At 50.8% G+C, this 19656-nt stretch overlaps 1 protein-coding gene across 1 annotated transcript in view; it reads left to right on the top strand.

Annotated features, from left to right (window-relative positions):
- Positions 1 to 19656, top strand: part of Adamts2 (ADAM metallopeptidase with thrombospondin type 1 motif 2) — a 210571-nt gene that overhangs the window by 181023 nt on the left and 9892 nt on the right. Inside the window, exons 11-21 of the mRNA XM_052197458.1 lie at positions 2171 to 2316; positions 4111 to 4286; positions 7162 to 7295; positions 7985 to 8108; positions 9059 to 9139; positions 9684 to 9850; positions 11074 to 11233; positions 14997 to 15129; positions 15808 to 16015; positions 18324 to 18453; positions 19419 to 19508. Of these exons, the coding sequence (XP_052053418.1) occupies positions 2171 to 2316; positions 4111 to 4286; positions 7162 to 7295; positions 7985 to 8108; positions 9059 to 9139; positions 9684 to 9850; positions 11074 to 11233; positions 14997 to 15129; positions 15808 to 16015; positions 18324 to 18453; positions 19419 to 19508 (1549 nt within the window). The remainder of the gene's footprint in view (positions 1 to 2170; positions 2317 to 4110; positions 4287 to 7161; positions 7296 to 7984; positions 8109 to 9058; positions 9140 to 9683; positions 9851 to 11073; positions 11234 to 14996; positions 15130 to 15807; positions 16016 to 18323; positions 18454 to 19418; positions 19509 to 19656) is intronic.

The following is a 19656-nucleotide window of genomic DNA, read 5'->3' as shown; positions in this document are numbered from 1 at the left end:
TCAAGAGTCCCCAGATGCCCTCTCCTTCCTGTTTCCCCACTCATCTTTCGATACACCCTGTCGTGTAATCCAGGCTGGTCTTTCTATGTAGCAAAGGATGACCTCCAACTTCTGATTTTCCTGTTTCTACCTGCCTAGTGATAGGATTGTAGGCATGTACCATTTTGCTAGGTTTATATGGTCCTAAGGATAGAACCCAGGACTTCCAGCATACAAGACAAGTTTACCCAACCTTCCTTCCTACTTTCTAACCACTCCACACCCTGGACAGATTGGATCTTCTCACACCCCAGCAGACCAATCATCTCATGTCCCCTTCCTGCCCAAGGTAGGTGGCCTTGGGTCAGTTTGCTATAAAGCCAGCAAGAGGCCTGGTGACTCCTAGGTACAGCATGAGGTTTAGCCTTGACAGAGCCCCCAGGGCTTCTGGTTTGTCCCTTGTCAAGATCACTGCTTGGCCACTTACCCTCCCCACCAATCTGCAGAAAGTACTCTTTTCCTGTTTAGCTAGCCAAGAGTCCAGGCCCAGTTCTCATTGGCTCAGGCGAAAGAATAGGCTGACCCCTTAGCCAATCATTTTCCTAGAGGCCTGGCACATGCAGATGAGCTTAAACCAGGATTCCTCTGCCTCCAGGGCTGCCTTCAATGGGTGTCATGTGGGTGAGAGCATTCTCTTATCCCTTGCCATGAGGACAGTGATTTAAAGATTTCAACACTCCACATCCCTACACCATCACACTGGGACTAAAGCTTTACCATTGAATTTGAGGAGACACAAACATTCAACCCAGTGTCCCTCCTTCCCTGTGACTTCCAATGCATCCCTCGGTTGACATGAGCCAGCACGTCTCCAACAGGAGCCAACATGTCTACTTCCTATCTTGTTCGAGTAGGGAAGCTTTAAAGAGAACACTGAGGTAACTATGGACCAAAAGGAGGTGCCAGGATCACTTAGTCATGACTGCTGGCCATTGTCTATCTGCCCAGCCTGACTGCCCTGAATAGAGAGCCCTTGACTGCATACTCAGAACTCTAAAAAGGAGACTCCCAAGAAGGGCAATTCCTGCAGGCTTCACGTCATGTCTCCTTCTACCTCAGGGATGCCAGGGATCAAACTCGGGTTATCAGGATCGGTGGCAAGTACCTTTACTTGCTGAGTCATCTTCCTGGTCTTTGTAGTTTGAGGCCCCACGCAGACTCAAGTACACACATGCACCCACCCTCACCTCTATACACACATGTACTCACACACATGCAAACACACATTTGCATACACATTCATGCATGCATGCATGCACGTACACAAAAGAAAAAAATGATGATTTTTTTTTTAGTTTGGGTCATTTGTGGTAATTATGTTGTTAATCGTCTTTATTTTGAACTTTTCTTATCTTAAATCAACAAACCTTTTGTTGGATTATGGTACACTGAGTTACTAATTTACCATTTTAAATTCTGAAATCTTCTTAGCATGGACTCCTTAGGGCTTTGAAGGCGTCCTCCCCTGGGAAGGGGGAGGTGATGGAATTTAGCATTTTCCCTGCTCCTGTTCATGTTGGCTCACGTTGGAGACACGCTGGCTCATGCTGCTCCTGAACTCCTAGTCTTCCTCTTCCACACCCCACGTTTACCCCAAGTTTATGTCTCCAGGACCTCTGGTATGTTGCTCGTGCTGCATCTGTGCACAGGAGGACACTTACCTTGGGGCCATGATACGCAGCAGACACAGGAGGTTCAGCATAGGCTGGACAAGGCCCTCAAGGGTGGGTCTGCACATCCCATCCCTCTTGTCACAGGCAAGGTTGAGGCCTGTCTCAGCCAAGTGTTTTGATCTTTAGGGCCAGTAAGGCAGGATACCCCCTCCCTACACCTGTGCCTTCAGAGCAGGCCCAGAGCAGCCATAACACACACTGCCCCACTGAGGGGAGTAGGGCTCTGCAGTAGTTCTCGTGCCTGCATAAGGAAATGCCGTCTTACCTTTTCTTTGTAATTACTTTTTTTTTTTTAATTTGGAGGGGTGAGGCATGTGCCACAGAAGTCAAAATACAACCCAGGACGTCGGTCCTCTCCTTTCACCCTGTGGGTCCCAGGGATCAAACTCAAGTTTCTCGAGCACCAAAGGCCTTTTACCCAGTGAGGCATCTCACCAGCCTGCGTCCCTATCTTCTAGCATTGCTTCAAAGGCCACTGCATCTGGCTGACACCTGATATCCTCAAACGAGATGGCAACTGGGGGGCCTGGACTCCGTTTGGCTCCTGCTCACGCACCTGTGGCACAGGCGTGAAGTTCAGGACCCGACAGTGTGACAACCCACAGTGAGTTGACTCGATACTGCTGAGGGCCCCAACCCGGCAGAGAGCACCAGGCAGCCCTCCCAGGCTGTATTTCTCCCCAGCTTGTGTTCAGAGGGAGGGCTCCTTCCCTGGCTCAGAGCCCATAACACCCTAGAAACATCAGCTCCTGCTCCCTGCCCTGGGGCCCCTGGTCCACGTTAGACAGTCCTTCTTGGCCTAGGGAGTGGAAGAGAGAAGTGGAGCAGGGGTGAGGAATTCAGGAGGCTCCACAGAGGAGCTTCTCACGCGTCCCAGGATGGCTGGAGCCTCAACCGCGGTGAGGGTAAACCAAGCAGCTAGTTTTTAGTCAGGTGAGAGACAGGGTTAGGGGCCCCCACTTATGCCTCAGTACCCACCTCCTCCCTTCCTCTCTCTGTGACGACACACACACGTGGTGGGGTCATTTGTCTATCTTGTGTTGGGCTATCTGATGTTTTAAAGAATTTTGTCTTATCTGCAAATATTGACAATCTAGAACATCACATAAAACATAGTCTGGCTGCCAGCCCCTTAGTGGGCCAGGAGCAGGCTGTCTCGAAAGTCCCTGGATATATCCAGTCTGTCTGATCTCAGGCCACTGAGGCGGCTTCTATTCTTTATTTCCCAAGACAGCTGCACTATTTCTGTCAAATTAAACACTGCTCACCAGAGAGCCAAAGAGATCAGCAGTCACGGCTAGAAAGAAGGGTTAAGACTTTATCACGGATGGGAACAGACCGCCTGTGTCTGGCCACCGCATCTGTACACGAAAGCCTTTCTCCCCTAGAGCATCCTTCTGCTTGGGGTTCTAGGCTGTCCTGCAGAGAGTCTGGTGGGAAGGTGGTGCACGGTGACCCCGTGAGCAGCCCTGAAGGATTTTTCTCTTGCTTTAGAACGAGAGGAGCACAGCAGAGAGCTAGAGCCACAAAAGTGGGTTGGGACTGCTCTCTGCACGTTGAGGTAGTCACGGAAGCACAGCTGTGCTTTCTACGGCGGAGGGACCCAGCCCTGCGCCACATGTTTGTCAGAGATCCATGCATGTACAATTCCACAATTCCAGGATCGCTCTACATGTTTTCTAGCATGATGGTTCAGCTCTGTGTGCCCAGGGCCTTGTCCTAGAAAGACTCAAACCAGCTCTTGTCATCCTATGATGCAGTGGGGCAGAGAGAAACTTAACATATAGTCACAGCTCTGTGGTAATTAACAGTCCTGAACTTTGAGGCCAGGGTGAAATTGGCATGCCCAGGGATTCTCTTTCTCTCCCTCTCCCTCCCTCTTGCCCCTTTCCCTCCCTCTCTCTCCCTCTTCCTCTCCCCCTCCCTCTCTCTCTCCCCCCTCCCTCTTCCTCCTCCCTCTCCATCCCACCCTCTTCCCCTCCCCCTCCCCCTTCTCTCTCTGAGTCAGAGTTTCTCTGTGTAAATAGCCCTGGCTGTCCTGGAGCTCACTTTGTAGACCAGGCTGGCCTTGAACTCACAGAGATCTGCCTGCCCCTGCCTTTTAAATGCTGGAATTAAAGTCATGCACCACTGTGCCTGGCTAACGAGGCCTTCTCAAGAGATCATAAATGAGGAGGAGAGGTTGGTGGCTGCTACCAGCTCCTTCCAGTCCCAGCTCCTCGATGTCCCAGGGTCTGCCTGGCTGGGAGCTACCCATGTCCTCATGGGGCTGTGTCTCTTTACTCAATAGAAGTGTCCCCTCTATATCTGAGACTCAAGGATTTCCCTAAAAATGCCATCCATGGGCAGGTATTCTTCCAGAGGCCCCAAGAAGGGGAACCTTTGCTTTCTCCTGCAGTCCAGCCAATGGGGGCCGCACCTGCTCGGGCCTGGCCTATGACTTCCAGCTCTGCAACCCCCAGGACTGTCCCAATTCCCTGGCTGACTTCCGGGAGGAGCAGTGTCGGCAGTGGGACCTGTACTTCGAGCATGGTGATGCCCAGCACCACTGGCTGCCTCATGAGCACAGGGATGGTGAGCTTCTGGGGAGATGGGTGGAATTCAGCTCAGGACCCTGGGCAGGGCAGGCAGGGGCATGCACTGTTGTACACCTCTGATCCTGAATGAGGCAAAGTCGCGGTGACACTTAGACCAGCAACAGGGCACAGTGTTGCCTAGTGTGACTGCAAGGTCTCACTCCTGCGTAAGGGCTCTGGGGTGGGGACAGGGCTTTAATTCCAAGGGAACTGGATGCTGGGGTGGAGGCTCAGAGGGTACAAAGTCCTACACTACCCATGCAGGGAACAAGGCTGGAGTTGCATGGCATCTCAGATGCAGGGTAAGAAGTTGACCCTGTGAGGCAATCAGGTGACTTCTAATAGCTAGCTGGTTTCTTTTCTGTTGCTATGATAAAGTACCCCAACAGAAACAACCTAAGGGAGAAAGGGATTATTCTAGCTAACAGTTCCAGGCTACAATCTGTTATAGCAGGGATTGCAATGAGGCCACAGGCACTTGGTACATTCATAGTCACGAGCAGAGAGAGAAAGAATGCATGACTGTGTGCATGCATTCGACTCTTCCTCTCTTTAACACAATCCAGAGCCCAAACCCGGGGAATGGCACTACCTGCTTTCACCCTGGTTTCCCCCTCCTCAGTTAAGGCAGTGAAGGCAGTCCCCTACACACTTGCCCACAGGACAGCCTGGTCTAACCCATCCTTCACTGGGATCCTCCCCAGGAAATTCTTGACTGTGTCAAATTGGTAGTTAAAACCATCACATCAACCTCTCTCACATTAGGACTGTCCATTGCAAGTGGCAGAAACTGTGAACCACACAATTAAAGCTTTAAATGGCACTTATTTTGTGTCTTATGAAATTGAAAAATTTGTAGCTTTAGTGCCCCCTCACTATAGGATACCCAGCTCCATGGATGTTCACATGCCTATATAAAGTGTTTGTGTATAACTTACATACATTTCTCCAGAGACTTCCAAGCGACTTACACTACCTAACAAGCCAGAGATGCTATGCAAATCATTGTTATTTAGTTACTTTTCTATTGCCATGATAATACACCATGACCAAGATAACTCATAAACTCATTGACTTATGGTTTCAGAGGGTTAGAGTCCATGATGGTGGAACAAAAGAACCCCTGAGAGTTCTTGATCCATAACCACGAAGCAGAGAAAGAAAGAGAGAGAGAGAGAGAGAGAGAGAGAGAGAGAGAGAGAGAGATTAAGATAGGTAGATAGATAGATAGATAAATAGATAGATAGATAGATAGATAGAGCACTCACTGGGCATCCCATGAGTCTTTTGAAACCTCAAAGCCCATCCCCAAGGCCACGCCTCCTCCGACCAGGCCACACCTCCTAATCCTTCCCAAACATTTCCACCAACTGAGGACCAAGCATTCAAACACATGAGCTATTCTCATTCAAACCACCACCCACCGTTATTAGTTAGAGAATAACAAGGAAGGGTGCATACAAGGTCAGTGCAGAGGCAATTCTTTTTTCAAACATCTTCAGTCTATTATGAGTTGAGCCCTCAGATGGAGGACATGAATACAAGAGAGGTTAGTTCTATTCCGTTTGCATCCCTCTCTCTCCAATTTGCAAGTTTTAAACATAGAATTTCTGTCTCCTGCCCCTCACACTGGACAGAGAACGGGGGCTGGGTATGAGCCTGGGTGCTGATTGGAGTCCCCTGCTTGTGCTCCACATGTGCTGATTAGAGGCTGACAGGTTAACAGAGCTGTCAGGGCTCGGGGACATGAAGCCTAGTGACTCTATGCCAATTGCTTCTGATAATTAATGCTGAACAAAGAAAGTGAGGAGATCAAATCCAAGAGGGTCTTACAGCGCCACTCACTGTGCAAATAACGGGGTTCAGTGTGACAGCTTAATACATGTCTGTCATCTTCCGATTATGTTGCCTTTCCATTATATTCTTACTACAATAAGCATATATATTTGAGAGAGGGAGGGAGAGAGATTCTGCATATGAAAGAAAATGTGAGACTTGTTTTTCAGAGTCAGGCTTAATTTGTTTAATATGATGAATCTCAAGTTTCACCCATCTTCCTGAAAACAATGTAATTATCTCCTTCTCTGAGTCTGAATAAAACTCCATGTGTATACATACCACATTTTAAAATCCATTCCTTGGGCAAGAGAGATGGCTCAACAGTTAAGAGCACTGACTGCTCCTCCGGAGGTCCTGAGTTCAATTCCCAGCATCCACATGGTGGTTCACAACCATCTGTAATGGGATCCAGAGTCCTCTTCTGGTGTGTCTAAAGACGGTGTACTCACATACATAAAAATAAATATAATCCATTCCTCTGTCAATAGACACATATCTAAGAAGATTCCATACCTTGGGTCTTATGCATAGTTTGGATGTGCAGGCATCTCTATGGTGTGCTGACTTACAATCCTTTGGGCGTATTCCCAGGAGTGCTACAGCACAGCTTGTGGGAATCATAGCTTTAGTTTGTGGAGGCGTGTCCACACGTATTCCTACAGTGGCTACACTCGCTCACACTTCCACCAATAGTGAGGGAAAGCTCTGAGGAAGGCTTTTTAGGTAGAGACCCTCTACATAGATGAGGGTCTCCTCCAAGCAGGGATGTGGGGGTGAAGGATGGGGGCCACGTTCACATCCTGGCTGGACCAGTTTGGAAATCTTTTCCTAAAGCCAATAGCACCAGAGTCAATGTCTCAGAAGCCAAAAAGGGGAAGAAGGTTGCCATTGCCTGTCCCTTCCTCTCTGTGTCCTCCCAGAGCACAGATTTGCAGGGGTTAGGGGTGGGCCAGGTGAGTTCTAAGAACACTGTGAGTTTTCTCTCTAGGGCTCTTTCAAGACTCTGGACTAACACCCTGCCATGTCCCTTCCAGCCAAGGAGAGATGCCACCTCTACTGTGAGTCCAAGGAAACAGGGGAGGTAGTGTCCATGAAGCGTATGGTGCATGATGGGACACGCTGCTCCTACAAGGATGCCTTCAGCCTCTGTGTGCGTGGGGACTGCAGGGTGAGTGCCACGAGGCAGCTCAGGGTCGCCACCTCCCTGGGATCCTCTCTTGTTCTGTTCAGGTGCCTAGAGAATGGTGGTTCTCACAATGGGCTGGGCTTTCCTATATCAATTAACAATCGAGACCATCCTCCACCACAGACATTCTGGTTCCGGTGCACAGACTCATGGGTGATGAGTCCTCTGGAATGTGGGATCTGGGATCAGACTAAGCCTTCCATGCTTACAGGGCAAGCCTCAGCATCTCTGGGCTGTTGCAGGAAGTGAGCAGGATGTGACAACAGTGTCAAGAGCCCCTTTCACTAGGCTCTACCTCTTAAAGGTTCCACCACCTGAGAGTGGGTACATTGAGACAAAACGGCCTAAGCTTTGAGTGGAGCCCCTCAGGGCTGCCTCTGGGGTGCGCTACGTGGGTGCTCTTGGCGATAGGCAGCGTGGTCGGGCTGAGGACAGAAATACCATGATGAGACAGGCCCTGTGCTCTGCATGAGCTGAAGCAGGGAGAGAGCACACCACGGGCTTGTGGGGTCTGCCTCTCCCTAAAGCCGTTCTTCTGCTGTATCCGGAGCTGCTAAGAATGGATGTGCAGACCCTGGCTGTGGTGGGGAACCGGTACTACAGGTCCTGGGAGACTCAGGCATGAACAAGGATGATCTTTCAAAGGTCCCCTGCCCTCTCTTTCCCTGCAGAAAGTGGGCTGTGATGGGGTGATCGGCTCCCGCAAGCAAGAGGACAAGTGTGGTGTGTGTGGAGGCGACAACACCCACTGTAAAGTGGTGAAGGGCACGTTCACGAGGTCGCCCAGGAAACAAGGTGAGAAAGCCCACCTTGGGGTGGAATGCTGATAGCACCTGTAGGTCTGGGACCCAAATGCCCCCACCCTTGGGACCCTCTATAGGTCCATGACTATTTGGGACTCAGGGCTATGAGGGTCAAGGGGGAGGAGGACCTGCTGGGTTCCTGAGTCTAAGCTCCTGCGGGTGTGAAGGAGAGAGAACAGGGTTACAGGTGGACCTTAGAAGCCTTTAATCTGAGGTCAGAGACTCACAGAGGGCAATCTCTCATTCCTCCACGGTGCCCAGCTGCCTGTTATTTGATCCTTCCCTCTCTCCTGCCCACAGATAGCTGTCATCGGGACTTCCCTGAATCTAGCATATAGCACACACCCTCAAGTTATATCCAAAACATAGCAGCCTGGTACTGAGGCTGAGTTCCCATATGACCCTGCACCCTCTGGGTTGGCCGGAAGCAGCTGACCACATCTCTGTGATCTCACTCAGTCTGCGTCCAACACAGAGACAAGCCTCTCTGGTTTTTTGGTAAAAGGCTATAGAGAAACCTATAGGCCCTGGCAAGGAGGCATGGGCCAGAAATGGCCTTGCTGGTCAGGTGCTTAGCTCTGGTCTTGTCTGCCAGAACTCATGGGGTTCTAACAGTTTGCAGATGAAGGGACAGAGGTCTAGGTAGACCAGTGGCTTCCATGGGGCCTGCTTGCTAGATGAGGTATCTTAGACTAACTTCTAGCATGGATGGAGCCTGAGTATTCAGTGGAGGAGGGAACATGGAAGCACCTAAAACTTGAAGAAGAGCAGAAATACAGGGTTGGGGTATCCAGGCTTCCCAGTTGACCCCTCTCCTGCCCGAATGCAGAGGCTTTGGAAGCACCTGTGGTGAAGCTGCCTTGGACAGTAGGCCCCTCCAGGGCTGTGTGCATTGGAATGGCTTCCTGACTTCTCATCTGGCTTTCTTTCCACCCCTCAAAGATTACATCAAGATGTTTGAGATCCCTGCGGGAGCCAGACACCTGCTCATCCAGGAGGCCGACACCACCAGCCACCATCTGTGTGAGTCATGGCCTAGCGTCTCAACACCTGTGAGACCTGTTCTCTGGGATGGGCAGAATACCAAAGCTCAGAGGCTCGGGCTGTGTGAGCAAGTCCTGAGATTGACAACCTTGACTGACAGAAGTGCCTCGGTCCTGGGCCACCTGTCCCTCCACGCAGCACACGTCATGGACTTTCCTACATGCATCTTCCTAGGGGAGGTCAGAACTTGAGATCAGAGAGCGCCCCTGGCAGCAGCTGCAGAGGGCCTGATATCCCAGTCAGGATATATTCCTCCAGCTTGCAGAAGGATGGAAGTCACCCTCTCTGAGGGGCCCTGGGCTAGGCAATAGGTCCCACGCAGAGATTAACATGGCCTTCATAGAGCAACCAAGGGCAGGATAGGAATCCCAAAGCACAGCGGGCTTCTGGTGACAAGGACAGACCCCCCCAGTGCATAGGGGAAGGGGATCACAACTAGGAAACCCCTATGACCTCTGTAAGGACCGGTAGGACCAGGAGCCGTGTGCTGCAGTGACTGTGTGCTTCCCCTTACCATTCTCAGCTGTCAAGAACCTGGAGACAGGCAAGTTCATCTTAAATGAAGAGAACCACTTGGACCCCAATTCTAGATCCTTCATTGCCATGGGTGTGGAGTGGGAGTACAGGAATGAGGACGAGAGGGAGACGCTGCAGACCATAGGTCCACTCCACGGAACCATCACCGTGCTGGTGAGTGCTGCCCCAGCCCACGGGTGCCCACTGTCCCAGCCCATGCATAGGAGGCCTGGGATGCTCGAGACCGCCCTGTACTCTTCAGGTTATGCTCTAAGCAGATTCTTGCCCTGCATGGTCTCTGCCTGCATGTTAGCCATGAGTGGGCATGGACCCATACGTCAGGGCTCTGCTTCCTACACCACTCTTAGTGACCGTGGGCAAAGCCTCCTCTCTAGACGTTTCCATTTTTTTCTATTTGAATGACGTTCAGGGTTATGCCATCAGTTACACTAACCTCTGCTGTTGTGCTGAAATTCTCACACCTGAAGACAGTTCAAGGTCACACAGGACTTTGTGTCCAAGCAGAACTGGATTCTAGGTGCCCTGAGTGTAGGACCACAGGCTGCTCCTAAGTATGGGAACTCCTGAACAGGGGAGGATTGAGTTTTCAAGTCACTTTTAAAATTTTAGTTTTAATTAATTGCTTAAGTGGTATAGTTTATTTATTAAAAAGCAAACAAACAAACACATGGAGCCAGGCATGGTGTCATGCACCTGTGATCCCAGGACTCAGAAGGCAAAGCAAGAAGATTAAAGCAAGTTCCAGGCCAGCCTCATCTACATAGCAAACTCCAGGTCATCCTGGTCTATGGAGCAAATTCCAGGCCAACTGGGGCAATTTATTGTCAAAAATGAGGGGGAGGGTTGTCTGGAGATGTGGATCAGAAGGTCAGAGCACCTAAGTTCTGTATCAGAGCACTAGAATTTGTACCCCAGCGCCCACAGCAAGAAGCTCACAAATGCCTATAACTCCTCCCCAAGGGGCCCAACACCCTCTTCAGACCTCTGTGGGCACTGAAGAGTATGTGCGTGAAAAAAGAAGTCAATAAGATGCAACTTAATGTTTTTAATGTTGTGACCAGCAGCTTATGAGACCCTCGCTCTCTATAGATTCTCCTTAGAGGTTAGATCCTCGTGAATTCATTCATGTCGAACAAAGTGCTTTGGCTGCACTTAAACTACAACCAGGGCTCGTCACCACTATTAGCATTACAGGAGGGTTCCCACTCTCCAGGGAAAAGGTCCAAATTCCAAGTGCCACTGTAAAGTTGAAAAGCACTGTCTGGGACTGTCTGTCTACCCTGGTTGTCAATCTACCCGATGCCTCTAATTTGGCTGTAGAGGAAGGGATAAAACGCTGGGCAGACATACTCACGACCATGTTGGGGTGGGCCCAGGTTATTCCTGAAGGAGACACCCGGATCTCACTGACATACAAATACATGATCCATGAGGATTCCCTCAATGTCGACGACAACAACGTCCTGGAAGACGACTCTGTACGCCACGAGTGGGCCCTGAAGAAGTGGTCTCCCTGCTCCAAGCCCTGCGGTGGAGGTGAGGAGGAGAGGAGGGGTCCTCACGGCTGGGGTTCCCAGGATGGATTGGAGGTGGGACAGCCCTGGCTTGAGACTCAGTGTGAGTCTAGAGGAGGTTGGGGCTGGTTGGATGGTGCGCTTCTGAGGGAAGCTTCCTGGGCCGACAGTACCCTCCTGCCTGCAACTCTGAAGCAGTGAGCTTGTCCTTTGCCGAGTCTGAGGAATGCCCATGGGAGCAGCACAGCAGCAACCTCTGTTGGTGTGACCAAGGCTCAGCCTATGCTGGGAAAGGCCCGGGAGTAGCTGGGAAGGTCGGGTGCTTGAAATACCAGGTGGAATGCAGGCAGAATGGTCAGTGGGATGAGTCACTCCAGCATGGACGGCAGCAGTATGTGGGGAGGGAGGCTGGCCCGGTGGGAGTCTGAGGTAGGAGTCATTTGGACAAGCAGTATAGCAAGATTCCAGCCACACTGGGGACACCTCTGGGGGGGGGGGTGTGTCCCCTTTCCCTAAGTCTATTCAGAAAAAAAGAAACTAAAATAACCACAAACCTAATCAATCTAGAGTTGGAACCTGGGATAGAAGAGGGAAAGCGGTCTCCAGCGGCCTCAAAGAATTAAAAAAGAAGCCAAGGACCCTTGTCCTCAGCAACAGCAGTCTTAGCTCTCTGTTCTGTGTCAGAAACACTATTTAATAACTCTCTTAGTTCTTAGACCTGGCCAAGTAATCGAGACTGAGTTCTATTGATTTATTTAATCAGTCCTTGCACACTTACTGGCGAAGCACCCCTCATCTATTGTTTTATGCTCTAGGCTGTTAATTCCCCAGCTGAGCTCCCCAAGAACTTGCTCATGGAATTGGCTGGGTTATTTTTGCTTCACCAGTCTGTCCTCAGGGGGCATTTCACTCGACCATGTGCTCCTGGCCCATCACATCTACTGGGGACCTCCTGTTCTCCTTCTCTCTCCCATTCTCTCTCTCCAATATCTCTCCCATTCTCTCTCTTTCTCCAATTCTTTCTCTCTCTCCCATTCTCTCTCTCTCTCTCTCTCTCTCTCTCTCTCTCTCTCTCTCTCTCCTACGACCCCAGCAGGGTAACCCTGCCTACCTCTATTAGCCCCAGTAATTGGCTGTAGACACTTTTATTTCACCATATTTCACCATATTTTACATAAAAATACATACAAATACATGATCCATAAGGGCATGCTTTGGGGGAGGATTTGGGGGCAGGGTTTACCCAACAAAGGCTGGTGTATTCAGAATTCACTTGTCTGAGGGCAACTAGATCTTGGGGTTCAGAATTTTGCACCTATATACACAGCACCAGACGAACCCCAACAGTTTTGCCTAGATGATGCCCCATCTCCACACCCTGCCTCCATCTGGTCCAGCACCATCCTCCTGCTGGCCCTTGTGGCTCCACTCGAGGTCCAAGAATGACCTTTTAGAGGAATAAATCTGCACTGGAGAGATGGCTCAGTGATTAATGCCCTTACCTTGCAAGCATGAGCACCAGAGTTCAGATTCCCCAGAACATATGTAAAAGTGGGATGGGCATGGAAGCCCTCCTGCAATTCCAGGCTTGGAAGGCAAGAGACCAGGGGATCCCCACGCAATCTGGGTATCTTTAGTAACCACATTGGCAAGTTCTAGATTTGATTGTGAGGCCCTGTATCAATAACTAAAGTGGAAGAGAAATCAAGGATAATTCCTGCATCGACCTCAGGCACTCCATAGATTGCACACATACACAGAAAAATAAAATGAAGGCATGAACAAGACCCTGTCCCCTCCTGTGCTGTAACTCCTCCAGTAGCTCCTTTTGTGAGACAAAAGCCAAAATTCTTCCTGTAGCCTCTGAGGTCCAGGCAAGCCTCCAATGGTGTCCCATGCCTTACCTCCTGTCCAGGCTGTACCAGTGGCTCGAGTGGGCTGCCTTACCTCCCGTCCGGGCTGTACCAGTCTCGAGTGAAGTGTATGTGCTCGTGATGAACCTTTGAGATAATCAACTTACAAAAAGAAAAACTCTATTTCCACTCAAGATTTTAGAACTTCTGGCCCAGATCATGGCAGGGGCAGACAGACAGCAGAGGAAGCTGCTGCCCTTCCCTGCCTAGCCTAGCAGGTGGCTGGGAAGCAAATAGAGGGAGGAGAGGGCTGGATTTCCAGTCTCCCCAATGACGTAAGGGGCCCCACCTCTTGAAGGCTCCGCCCCCTCCAGCTGGCATTGCAGGATGGGCCTTCCCCATCCTGGCCTAACCCCCACCCCAAACACACAGTGCTTCTGCCCCCCAACACACAGTGCTTCACCCCCATCCCACCCATCCCTGAACACACAGTGCTTCCCTGAGGGATTCTGCACAAGTTTCTCCTCACTGTCCTTTAAGCCCTTCCTGTGTCCCGGTGCCACTCCTCTCCATCCCAGGATGCTTAGAAATGCCCTAACTAGGGAAGGCCACTTGGCTGGGCTTAGATTCTTTTGTATATAAACTAGGTACTGTGGAAATTCAGGTCCCATTATTCTCTGTCCTGGAATGGGGTAACTTACATTGTAGGTGGTTGAAAAGTACCACCCCCTCTTAACCTCTATCCTCTAGATACCCTAGATATTTCCCAGCAGCCTCTGGGAAGAGCAGTACCCACACTGAGAAGGGATGCAGGAATACAGTAAAAAAAAAAAAAAAAGAGTCATGCAGGCTAGGTGCCCCTACCTGATTGATGCCAGACCCCAAGATAGAAAAACTAGTTAAGTCCTAGAGGGGAGCAGAGCCTTCCCTGTGATCTCAGAAACCATCAAGGTATCCTTGCCCTCTCTGCTGGGTGCAGGGTGGGTTCCTTGTTAGATCTCTCCAAGGCTCCCTTCTCACCCTTCACGTCATTTTTAAGGGCAAGCAGGAATTAAGCATGGTAATGCAAGCCTGTAATCTTCGCTTTGGAGGGCTGAAGCAGGAGGATTAGAAGTTTGGGGTAACTCTGGAAATCAGTCTGGCGATTCCTCCGAAAACTGGGCACCTCACTTCCAGAAGATCCTGCTATACCACTCCTGGGCATATATCCAGAGGATTCCCCACCATGTAATAAGGATACATGCTCTACTGTGTTCATAGCAGCCCTATTTATAATTGCCAGATGCTGGAAAGAACCCAGGTATCCCTCAACAGAAGAGTGGATGCAAAAAATGTGGTATATCTACACAATGGAGTACTATTCAGCCATTAGAAACAATGAATTCATGAAATTATTAGGCAAATGGATGGAGCTAGAGAACATCATACTAAGTGAGGTAACCCAGACTCAAAAGGTGAATCATGGTATGCACTCACTAATAAGTGGTTATTAACCTAGAAAACTGGAATACCCAAAACATAATCCACACATCAAATGAGGTACAAGAAGAAAGGAGGAGTGGCCCCTGGTTCTGGAAAGACTCAGTGAAACAGTATTCGGCAAAACCAGAACGGGAAAGTGGGAAGGGGTGGGTGGGAGGACAGGGGAAGAGAAGGGGGCTTATGGGACTTTCGGGGAGTGGGGGGCTAGAAAAGGAGAAATCATTTGAAATGTAAATAAAAAATATATCGAATAAAAAAAAAGAAGTTTGGGGTAATACTGGGATAAAGAATGAGTTCAAGGCTAATCTGGATTATATAGGAAAAAACAAACACAAACCAAAGAGGAGAGAAGAAAATGGGGTAACACTCTACTGGTAGAGGCCTTACTTCTCCAAGCCCCCTTGGGGGTCCCACCATCCCATTGAGCCCCTTCAAGCTCTCTGTCTTCAGGGTCCCAGTTCACTAAGTATGGCTGCCGCCGGAGGCTGGACAGCAAGATGGTGCACCGAGCCTTCTGCAGCGCCCTCGCCAAGCCCAAAGCCATCCGCCGAGCTTGCAACCCTCAGGAATGCTCCCAGCCTGTGTGAGTGCTGGGAGGGGCCACAGCCCAGGGGCATGCTGTGGAGGGAGGGATAAAACTGGGCATCCTGGAAGCCCTGGGCCTGGCATTTTGTAGGGTGTTGGGCTCTTTACCCACCATACAGTAGGTTAAAGGTACAGGCCCACTTGTGCTAATTGAACATCTCAGAAAAGACACTTCGGTGGGGAAACGGGCTTAGGTGGCCCCGGGCTGACTTTCAATGCTTAATAGATGTTTCTTAAGAGCAAGATTGATCCTTAGACCCTCAGACGTTGGCAGGATGCATATCTGGGCCCAGGTCAGGGAAGACCACGGGGGGGGGGGGGGGAGGGGTAAGGGACATGCAGGGACAGAGGCTCAGGGAGTTTATACTGCTCTTGAACTTTGCTTAAAGAGGGTTCGAAGATGAGACTGTGGTCAAGACCAGAGCCCTGAAGGGACAGACAGGAGGCAAACCCTTCAGGCCACTAGCCCCAGCAGAGCCTCCCAGACTCTGACAGGTAGGGGAGTATCAGAGCCTCAGTTTCTCCTTCATGTAAGCCTGCACACATGGCGGATGCTTTTGTGAAGCAAGAAAGAGCTTCAGCTACAAGTAGGAGCAGGCTGACTTCTCTATTCTCACTGCCCACCTGAGCCACAGCCAGGCTGGTTCCCTGATCACCTGCCACTCTGCCCTGGCAGGTGGGTCACCGGTGAGTGGGAGCCTTGTACTCAGAGCTGTGGGCGAACCGGCATGCAGGTGCGCTCCGTCCGCTGCATTCAACCTCTGCACAACAACACCACCCGCTCCGTGCACACCAAACACTGCAACGACCACCGTCCAGAGAGCCGCCGGGCCTGCAACCGTGAGCTCTGCCCTGGGCGGTGGCGGGCTGGGTCCTGGTCCCAGGTAAGCTGTTCTCTTGGTCTATGCCCTTGATCCCAAGCTGAGCTTGGATAAGACTGAGGTAGACGGGGCATCCAGGCCAAAGCTCAGGTTTCAGGGCACCAGTGGGAGCCACAGCATGGAAGTCCAAGGTTTCCATCAGGGGACTGGGTACATGATCATGGACCTCAGGTCCTAGGCTGAAGGAAAGCAGACATTTGCCATGCATAAATTGCATAAATGGCACAGCTGGTTTAAATTACCTAGCAAAACTAGAACAGCCGATCCCAGGACCCCATGCATGGAGGAAGATTCTAATCACCCAGAACCTTCCAGCGGTTAGGTTCCCAGAAATTGCACAAGAGTCATTCTTCAAAACAGGCTGTTGCTTAGGAATGTGAAGGAAGCCCTTGAGAGTGACAGGTCTGCTGAGTTTCACACACACACACACACACACACACACACACACACACACACACACGGAGTGAGGCTGACTGAGGCACAGTGCCAGGAGCCAGGTATGAGTGAACTTCTGGTTCTTCGCCAGGGTCATGAAGCAGTGGCAGGGGTGGGGGTAGAGGGTACTGCAGCCTCGTATCTAGAGAGGTCAGAGGAGGGTCTGCCAAGGCTCCCAGGGGTGGATCGGGGATGTTGCAGCCCACTACAGCATCTTCCAGCTAGAGAATCGTATTAAACTATTTTCCACTGCTATAAAAAGGCGCTTGCGTCCCTTTTGTAGGGAGGGCTGTAGGCAGGTGTGCTTATGTCCTCTCCTTGAAGTGGCATTGCTTTCCTCCATTGTCTAATTATCCTCTCTACCATGAAGTTGGCACACAAAGCAGCGTGTTGCATTCTGACATCCTCGCACGCATGCGCCATTGCATTTCATTCTAAGTCGCTTTGCTTCCATTGCCCTTCCCCTTGCTTTTTCCTCTCCCCAAAGAGTACTCAAGAGTGTCATGACCTTACACACACATACATAGGCATGTACACACACACACTACATACGCATATACCAACCACACACCCCAAAGCCCCGACACAACACTACATATCCCCATACCACACACACACTACACAAACACATATACCACATACCACACCACACCCCACACACTACATACATCCCATACACACCACACACACACACTACACATACACTACACACACCACATACACACACCACAGCCCACACCCCACCCACACACACCACACACACACCCTCCACACCACACAAAACACCACATGCATACACACGCACATACCCCATACACACACCACACATACACCACACCCTCCACATACAGATCCCCCCCCACACACACACACCACACACAGTTCCACATATGGGGAGACATAGAATGTCTTTTCTGAGCCCAGTTTATTTGATTTCATATGATCTCTAATTCTATCCACTTTTAAGCAAATGTCGTGACTTTGTTTTTGCTATGGCTGAATAAGATCCCTGGGTGTAGGAGCTGGGAAGATGGCTCCAGTGGGTAAAGCACTTGTTGTACAAGCATGAAGACTGGAGTTTGGACTCCCTGGTACCCATGTAAATGCCTGGCAGGCAGAGCAGCCTACCTAGAGTTCTGGAGCTGACTCAGGAGCAAGCTGGCTAACTACATTAGCCATGTCAGCAAAGTCTGAGTTCCACTGAGAAACCCCCACATCATTGGAAGTTGGTCTGGAAGATTCTGAATGTTGGCCCCAGATCTCCATGTGCACACACACATTCATACATGTGCACCCACACATCACACATGAATGCACCCAGGATTAATGGGTCATATCTGTTTTTACTTTTTGGAGGGCTCTTCATAGAGCTTTCTGGAAGAGTAGAGGGTTTCTGGCTACTGTATAAAAAGGCTTTGTTCATAGCTTTGGAGGGTTAAGGCCATGGTGTTAGCATCATCGACTTTATCCTTATGAGGGAGGACTTGTGATAGACGGCACCATGATGCTGCACGCGTGGAGAGTCCGTCCACAGCAGGCAGACAGCCAAGGTCCAAACCAGCAGGAGAAGTCTCCCACTAGGTTTCGATCCCCTCTTCATTACCACCATATTAGGGCAGAGCTTCCAACACAAGACCTGGGAATGACATACTCAAATCACATCCAAACCATAGGAAAGAGAGGACCCAGAAGTCCTGGGTATCACAGTAGCCCTGAGAGACGGATGTGTGCATTCTAGGCAGCCTCCATGGGACAAAACCCACACTCTGCCCCACACATGTCCCATGAGTCACCAGTCGCATGCCTGGGGAGCACGAGATGTCCGAGGCCCGCCCAGCATAGGAGGTGACCCTGATTGACGGTTCTGTACCTACAGTGTTCGGTAACCTGTGGCAACGGTACCCAGGAACGGCCAGTTCTCTGCCGCACTGCAGATGATAATTTTGGTGTCTGCCGGGAGGAGCGGCCCGAGACGGCGAGGATCTGCAGGCTTGCACCCTGTCCCCGTAAGCCCTGTGCCACCCCTGTATATAACCCCAGCATGAACTGGTCTAGGAAAGGGGAGATAGGAGCTTGGTGAAATCAAATTCTGCTCTTCCAAAAGTTTGCCCTGGGTATAGTAGACCTTGAGCACCCCCAGCCAGGGCTGAGACTTTCTCTAGAAGGAAATGGGATTGGGGTGGTGAGGGTGACACATAGGTGACCTTGGACAGGCCCTGGTGTGCACAGAGGAATGAGTCCCAGCCCATTCTTGCCTCCATAGCATGAATGATGTTACAGCCTTAAACTCCAGTGACCCACAATGACCCCACAGCACAGCAGGCATGTGCTAGCCACGTGCTGTGGCCCATACCATATAGATCCCAGTGTAGGAAGGGGGTGCCCATGTAAGCAGAGGGTGCCCCGTATTCTTTGAGAACAACGATCAGAGCACCGCGTAGATGCCTGGTCCAGTGTTACATGTGTTTCAACATTTTGGTCCACACAGCAACTCAAGGCTAGACCCTATCCCTCACTAGTCTCTTCTACAGAGGATACAGTACAAGGTAGGGGTCAGGTGACATTCCTGGTGGGAGTGGTGTCAGGATTCATCATCCTCGCCACGGTTCTTCAGAACAGCACTTGAGTGACAAAGAGCCCTGGAAGTAAAATGGGGTACAGAGGACGATGGAGTGGGACGTGGATTGGGAAGTGGCCCGACCTGAGGCGTGTGGGCAGTTGGCAGAGACATTGAATACAGCTGGTTCTCCTGAATACAGGAGACTAGCCCGGTTTATCCCGGAAGGAACCATGCCCTCCTATTGCAAGCTGCTTTGCTCTAGATGTGCGTGCGTGTGTGCGTGTGTGCATGCTTGCGTGCGTGTGTGTGTGTGTGTGTGAGTGTGTGCGTGCTTGTTTGCCATGTGTGTGTGTTGAGGGGTCCTTCAGGGGGTCCTGGCAGCTGCCTGCAACCTCCTCCTTTTCCTTCCAGGAAACAGCTCAGATCCCTCCAAGAAGAGCTACGTGGTTCAGTGGCTGTCCCGGCCTGACCCTGACTCGCCTATCCAGAAGATCTCGTCAAGTAACCGCCCCGTTTATAACTCTGCCTCTGCCCTCCAGTGCATGCCCTGCGCCTTGTGGAGCTTGCCTGGGGCTCCCCTGCTTTTTCTCTATGGAAAGCTTCCCTGACTCCTGCTGAGCGCTCTCTCGGGTGAATCTGTTTTCTCCGG

This window comes from Apodemus sylvaticus, chromosome 10 (assembly GCF_947179515.1).
Source record: "Apodemus sylvaticus chromosome 10, mApoSyl1.1, whole genome shotgun sequence".
Classification (NCBI taxonomy): Eukaryota; Metazoa; Chordata; class Mammalia; order Rodentia; family Muridae; genus Apodemus; species Apodemus sylvaticus.
The sequence above is the reverse complement of the archived record's forward strand: the minus strand, read 5'-3'. Positions and strand labels throughout refer to the sequence as shown.